The sequence below is a fragment of the Oratosquilla oratoria genome, chromosome 21 (assembly GCF_046742065.1).
Source record: "Oratosquilla oratoria isolate Oo_2021 chromosome 21, ASM4674206v1, whole genome shotgun sequence".
Classification (NCBI taxonomy): Eukaryota; Metazoa; Arthropoda; class Malacostraca; order Stomatopoda; family Squillidae; genus Oratosquilla; species Oratosquilla oratoria.
The window spans coordinates 43,584,411-43,591,907 of NC_134797.1; the positions used below are offsets into that span (position 1 = coordinate 43,584,411).

At 43.7% G+C, this 7,497-nt stretch overlaps 1 protein-coding gene across 1 annotated transcript; it reads left to right on the forward strand.

Annotated features, from left to right (window-relative positions):
* Nucleotides 1–2,268: 2,268 nt before the first annotated feature.
* LOC143036629 (uncharacterized) lies at nt 2,269–3,502 on the forward strand. Its single transcript, XM_076204188.1, has 2 exons — nt 2,269–2,468; nt 2,770–3,502. Exons 1-2 carry the CDS (start codon nt 2,430–2,432, stop codon nt 3,112–3,114), a joined length of 384 nt encoding a protein of 127 aa, XP_076060303.1. The 5' UTR covers nt 2,269–2,429; the 3' UTR covers nt 3,115–3,502.
* Nucleotides 3,503–7,497: the final 3,995 nt, after the last annotated feature.

Sequence of the window (7,497 nt, forward strand, 5' to 3'; positions counted from 1 at the left end):
GGGACAGAAGAAAAGGAAAGAAAGAGAAAGAAATAAAGGAAGTAGATGGAGGGGAGGAAAAGGGGATGAAGAAAAGGAATGGAAAAAAAGAATGGTGAAATGGAAGTAGAAGAGAGAGGGAGGGATGAGGCACAGGGTGTGGAATAGGAAGCGGGAGAGAAAATAAGAGGGCAAAGAAATCATAAAAAGGAAAAGAAAAGAGAGGGAAGAGAAAGAGGAGAAGAGGAAACGGTAGATGTGAGGAGAAAGAGGCAAGGGAAGAAGAAAAGAGAGAGAGGAAAAGGAAGAAGAAAGGGGAAAGAGGAAAGGAAGGAAGTATGGAGAAAAAGTAAAAGGTGAAGTAAAGGGGTTTTGAAAATGGGGATGTTGAAAAGAAAGGATGTAAGGTGGCAGATGACATACGATGGAGCGGGGGGAGGGGAGGGGCGTGAGAAGGAAGACCAATGGGGAATAAAAGGAAGAAGCAGAGACTACTTACCCTCCCTACTTCCCCTCCACTTCCGAGGTCCACCTCTCTGATGTTCTTCGATTTTTTTTTTTCTTTTTTTTTTCATTTTTTTTTTCCCCAGCCCGAAGGGAGGCGGAAGTTATGGCTCTGACAAGAGTGGTTAGCTCTCGGTATTTCTTTTCCTTTTTGCGGATGGGTGTTGGTTGGAGGCTACCTTGTAGAGAACCCCTAAGGAGTTTTGGAATATCGGAAGATGATGATGCCGGAAGCATGTCTGGAGGGTGAAAATGGCCATGGAATATAAATCTGAAAATTATGGAAAGAACTTCTGGGGGGAAAATGGTGAAAGAATGGTTGGTGGTGGAAACACCATTCCGCATTGTCTTAAGTGGTCGGTAGACTTGTCACAGACAATACAAACTTGATTCAAAATAATAAAACGGTGGAAATAAGTGTGTAAAAAAGCACAGAACAGGAGGGGAATGGTGTCAAAACAAAGACCACGACCGTCTTTGTTAGTTTCCAGATCCTGGAGTCGGTTGACACCAACTTGTTCCGGAGATATGTCTCGGGCGATCTGTAGAGCTCGGAGCCACAGACAACACTAACTCAACCCATAGGATTGATATGGGAGGAAAGGGAAAAGAGAATCAGTGCCAAGGTTGACATAGACGGGAACAAAAGGAGGGGAAGTGCCAAAAGGAGGTTGGGACAAACAGGTCCCTAGAAGAAGAAAAAGACAACCCGAGGAGCACTTTTTGCGAATGGTTGGAGAGGGACAACCGATGTGACCTCTGGGGAGAAGGTAGCACAAGAAATTGTCCGCGAGATGGTTCACAAGGATAGAAGCGCTGGGTATCGGTAGTCCATAGCAGCAACGTATAAGAAATAAGACAAGGAAGATGCATGAGTGAAAAAAATAAACTAACATGGTAACAAAAAGGATCATGTTTTAAGTTAAGAAACTTTACAGATTTGACAAGTTTGGGGAGAGTAAAAAACAACAACACCAAAAAAACAACAACAGTGACTAGCTAAATCATAAGCAAGAATTTATCAAAACGAATACTGGAAGGGTATATGAGTGTTATTAAATGCATTGATAATGCTAATGGAGATTCTGGAGATGTGCTAGGATGGTATTCATTCAGGAAAAAATAAATAAAAATAAAGAGACGAAATAATAGCAGATGGCTATAGAGGATATAAACAAGATGTCACTTCAGTAAGGACTGAAAAGGTTTGGGTATACTATCAAATACAACGAAAAGTCCAAGAAAGAAAAGGATATAATTATATGGGAGGACAAGAAGAAAAGTAAATATGGTTAAATATAAATAGATGCAAATTTGGGTCAAAGGGCATAAGTACGATTTAATTCGAAAGCTATATCAGTAGGGAAAATAACAGAGATCAAGTTAAATCACAAGTCATATAGGTAGATTCTGAACCAATGGTCCTCAGTATGTCGTTCGTGGATTACTAATGGACCAAAAAGGTCCACAAGTAGGTCTATTAATCGAAAAATAGTGGGAATTAGTGGATGTTTAGCGATTAAATTTAGTGTTGAAACGTGGTCTTCTCTAAGAGATAAAAGAACAGCGATACATAAGTATGAGAGATACGTGAAGAAATAGGCCGAGAGTCCCAGCCTAGATAATAGTGGGCGTGTTGAAATGAAAGCTTATCTTTTCCAAGGATAACACTCCAAATTGAACAAAGGTCGGAGTTGACGTATATGAGAGGTACTGCTGATGCTGTCAGTGGATGTTATGTTCCACACGCGAGAGAGAATAATGCATGCTGTGTTGCTAGGTTGCATGAGACGAGAGCCTTGAGAAAAGGAAGCAAGGGAAAAGGGTCATGGAAAAAAAAAGTAGCCCTGGCAGTGGTGACCCTCTCTTCTCCTTCCGGTCGTGACGTCACTGAGTCCTGACATGACGTCACGGAGTCCTGGCTACATATACCGTCGAGGAGTGGGATGAGGTACCACAAACTTTCCAGCACCATGTCTCTCAAGGTAGGTACTCGTTCCAGGACCAAAAGGGTCTCTTGTTGCTTCGTTTTTGACCTGTTCTTGATCTAGAAATATTGTAGAGGTACGTGTCTTGTTCATCACAGGACGTATATGGTCTCACTATTTCAGGACCAAAAGGCTCTGTTGCACAGTATTTGAGCTATTTTGAGTTGTTTTAGGGCTGCAAATATTGTAGAGATACGTGTCTTGTCAGTCAAAAGACGCGCATTCTCTCACCGAAGTCTTGCACAGTGTCTGAAAAAGGTGATTATTTCATTTTTTATATTTTCGTTACTCCGCACAGCTCGCTGTTGTCTTCGCCCTCTTCGCCGTCTGCCTGGCCCGTCCTGACACCCTCGTTCGAGGTGTTTTGGTGGATTCCTTCGAACTTCACGACTCACAGGAATCCGACGAAGACTTCGCAGCAGCTCACTACAACTTCAACTCCGTCGTCCAGAACGCAGGACCTGCCCCCAACTTCGGTGTGCAGGAGTCTCGCGATGAAAACAGGATCCAGGGGTCCTACTTCGTCCACCTCCCCGACGGACGCATCCAGAAGGTGACTTACTATGTGGATGGGGACTCTGGCTTCGTTGCTGATGTCTCCTACGAAGACCCTAACTCTAGTGAGGAACTTGTCGCCGTCTAAGTACGACCCCTTTCCTTCCTCCTCTCGCTAGGTTTTGATGTGCCGTCTCCTTCGAAGAACTCTTCCCACTTCGAGTGAGGAACTTGGGTAAATTACCTTGTTCCTTGCTCCTCTTACGAAAACTCTTTCATTTTAAGTGAGGAACTTGTCCAAGAACGACATGTTCCTTCCTCTTCTTCCTAAGGTCTTCTTCTGTGCTGTCCCCTACGAAGAACTCTTCCACTTCGAGTGAGGAACTTGTGTATGATCACCCTGTTCCTTGCACCACCTCGCTATGTTCCTCTGTACTGTTTTGAAGTAGACAATCAGCCATCACGACCTGGTCCTGATCTCGGTCGTTCCTACGACCTCAACCACCGACTCCTAAACGACTTTGTAAACAAGACGACTCCCCTCACCTGACTGTAATTTATTGTGAATCGATTGGAATGAAAGAAATAGAAAAAACAAAACAAAAAACATGTGCTGGTTTTACTGTCCAACTGAAACCCTCAGCGAGTTGCACTGTCATGTTAGTTTCTCGTTTTGGTTTGCATTACTGCCCTTTTTTGACAGTTTTATCACTACAATAGTGATACTACTGTCCCATCGTTACTATCGCCTGTTTCCTTCGTGACACTTGTACTATCGTCGCATTGATAATACTATTCTGTATCTACTCACCATGTGAGCATGACCCTTTCATCATCACATTGGCGATGCAGTTTTGCAATCTACACTACCTCGGAATATCTGATTTCAAAACAACTTAGAAAATTACACATAAGATGTTTCTTTCGAGGTGGTACATACATCCCAACTCAAAATTGCACTATTAAATTAAGCTAAAGACTTTATTGGAAATCCTATTATTGTCGAGATGAAAATGACAAATCTGCAACTCATTCACACAGAAACCGTTATGGTAAAGCGTTTGAAAATTGCGTCCCTGGACATTGCAACTTGCTCCAAGCTAAACCAAAACATTTTCCAGATATTTAGAACAACTCAAGTAAAGACTGGATCCACAACTTTACTAAAAACGCTTTGATCTCGCACAAAGAATAACAAATAAAAATTGCAAAACATAGTAAACGACAGTAACACAGTGTCTATACGATCATTAAAAGAATTGGACAGGAGTGATTATTTATCTTTTTTATAAGTTATTTCTATGAGATATTGCCTCCACATTTGATGATTAGGAAAAGAGGCAATTATGAAATGCATTTTATAAATCACATCTTGAATTATAAAACTTTGTATGATATATAGAGGCAATTATGAAATGCATTTTATAAATCACATCTTGAATTATAATGTGTGGGATATCAACTACTTAAGCTTTATGCGGACAATATTTTAAGGAATTTGGTGACTCCCCTACGGACAAGAGTCGCCCATCATTCTTTTATGAAATGGGAATTAATTCTTACTTAATAAATAAGAATGTTGATAACTTCTTAACTCCTGCTCTTCCTCCTTCCTTAAAATCTCTCCTTGATCTTGTCTCCAAGGATAGAAGCTGGTTCTCGACAACGAAGCACTAAAGCAAATCATGAAAATATCTCCTTGGGTGAGAAAGACAAAAACGAAACGTACGTGTGCGTTCAAATTTGCATGGGAATGGGATTCTTCTGCCACACAATGCGTCGAGTGATTTTCAGACCCACAGACAGACAGACAGACCGACCTTCTTCACGTGACGTCATCCGTAGCTTCCCCCTCTTCCTTCCCTCACTTCCCTTCCCTCCTTTCACTTCCCTCCATTACCTCCCTCCTCTCCCTTCCCTTTCCTCTCTTTTTTCCCTCCTTCCCTTCTTTCCTTTTCCTTCCCTCCCTTCCCTCCCTCGTATCCCTTCCTCCCTTTCCTTCCCTTCCCTTTCCTCCTTTCCCTCCCCTCTCTCCTCTCCCTTTCCTTTCCTCTCTTCTTTCCCTCCCCTCTCTCCTCTCCCTTTCCTTTCCTCTCTTCTTTCCCTCCTTCCCTTCTCTCCCTTCCCTTCCCTCCCTTTCCTTCCCTTTCTTCCCTCCTTTCCCTTCCCTCCATTCTTTCCCTCCTTCCCTTCCCTCCCTCCTAGCCCTTTACCCCTTTCCTTTTCTTCCTTCCCTTCCTTCCCTTCTTTCCCTCCTTCCCTTCTCATCACTTCCCCCTTTCCCTTCTTTCCTTTTCATCCCTTCCCTCTCTTCCTTCCTTACCTCCTTTCCCTTTCCCCTTTACCTTCCTGCCTCTCTCCCTCTCTCTCTACTTCCTTGATCCATTCATTCATCTCCTTTCCTTTCCCCTCCTTCCCTCTTTCTCTCCCCTCCCCTCCTCCTCAATTCCCCTCATCTCCCCTCACTCTCTTCTCCTCTCCTCCTTCTTCTCTCATCTCTCTCATCCCCTTTGCTCTCGTTTTCTCTTTTCCTCTTTCCTCACTCTCCTCTTCCTTCTATTCCCTCTCGTTCCCCTTCCTCCCCTCCATCCCTCCCTCCTCTCTATCGTAGGAATTCAAACTAATATACGCACGTGCTGAATCACTAGGTCATAATTGACATGGTGCAAGAGACCAACATCATGATGCGAGAGAGGTAAAGGAAACGAGAAAAAGAGGTCACCAAAAGTGATGGGTTACATTTTCCACAAAAACTGATTCTTCCTCCCGTACGCCATCGGAACGTCCCAGAGGCGATATGGATTGGTCAGCACAGAGAGTGCAGGGAAGCGTGGTGGCCGAGCGGGCCAAGGCGCAGGCGTCTGGAGGTGAGGTAGTCTTGATAGAGGCGGTTCGAGTCCCGCGCGTTGCGACGACTGGGGCGCGAAGTCTTAATTCCCCCCCCCCCCAGATTCCGATAGATGGCGTTAATAACTCAACGACTTCTAAGCACTTCCTCCTCTCCCTTCCCTTCTCTCCCTTCCCTCCTCTCCCTTCCCTCCTCTCCCCTCCTTCCTTCCCTACATCCGTACTTCCTATTCCACCCCTTCCCTCCCTTCCTCCCTCTTCTACCTTCCTTCTCTTCACTCTTCTCCATTCCTTTCTTCTATTCACTCATCTCCATCCCTCCCTCCCTCCCTCCCTCTCTTCCTTCTTCTTTACATCCCTCATTTCCTTTCCTGCCTCTCTCCCTCCCTCCCTCCCTCCCTCCTTCCCTCCCTACCTCCTTTCTTCCTTATCCCATCCTTTTATCTCCTCCTTCCCTCTCCCCTCCCTCCAGCTTTCTCTCTCCTACCCCTTCCATCCTCTCCTCCTTTCCCTTCCATTCTCTCCCATTCCCTTCCCTCCTTTTCCCTCTGTCCCTTCCATACTTCCTTCATTTCCCTTCCTTCCTTCTTTCTCTTCTCTCCCTCCCTCCTTCTCTCCCCTTCCCTCCCCAACGACCTCTCTCTCTCTCTCTCTCTCTCTCTCTCTCTCTCTCTCTCTCTCTCTCTCTCTCTCTCAAAAGAATAAAAAAAATAAAATAAACGGAAGAATTTCGTTAAGATACACTTCCGGGGGGAAGACTGGCTAACTTCCGGCTCCAGCATGCCAGAAGGTCTGGAAATGAATTTCTTTTCATGGTGGCCAGGGCTACACAGGAATGCAACGGCCACAGTCCTAAAGATAACTAAATAGATAAATAAACAAATAAACGAATAGATAAGATGAATGAATAAATAAATAAGTGAATAGTTGAATTATATTTTTTTTATTTATATTAGTACTTAATCATCTATATAGATGATTAAGTACTAATATAAATAAAAAAAATAATCAACAAAGAGGATTCAAGAACTTTAAAAGAAAATGAACACATTCAAGTCTTCGTATATTCCTATGTATGCGTGCGTGTGTGCGTGTGATTCACCACCATGGTCTTAGATCACGTGTTGGACTCGTGATCGACAGCTATTACCCTCCCGGATGAGAGCTCAGAGCTCGTATATGACCGATCTATGGGTAATGCTGTGACCTTACACACACACACATCCAACTCCCCCGCCCACGTACATATGTATGTGTGTGTGTGTTTCTGTGGGTTCGTGTGCATGTGTTTGTGTACACATGGCTGTGCACATTATGTGCGTATGTGTGCGTGTGCATGTGTTTGAGTGCACCTGTGTACAAGCGCGCGTATGTGTTTATGCATGTATGTGTGCATGTAAGTGTGGTGTACGGACACGTGTATATTTGTGTGCACATATATTTGTGCACGTGAATACTTTTTTGCCTGTGTGTGGGTTAAGGTATCTTTTGTGCAGATTTATGCCTTTTTACTTTTCATTGCTCTCCACTAATGCCATTTTGTTCAAAATAAAAGAAAATCACTTGTTATAATAAAACTACCGTATATAGAAACACATTAAATAGCCAACAAGGAGAGACTTATATGCTCAAAGGTGATAAGTCATGGAGCAGATTCGGTTGTCCGCGATCATACCTTATAAGG

What these genes read in the sequence shown, in the direction of transcription:
- LOC143036629 (XM_076204188.1), top strand. Translation starts at nt 2,430, where the DNA reads ATGAGGTACCACAAACTTTCCAGCACCATGTCTCTCAAG. An exon ending in CCAGCACCATGTCTCTCAAG is followed by an intron (nt 2,469 to 2,769) that starts GTAGGTACTCGT and finishes TACTCCGCACAG; the next exon opens with CTCGCTGTTGTCTTCGCCCT.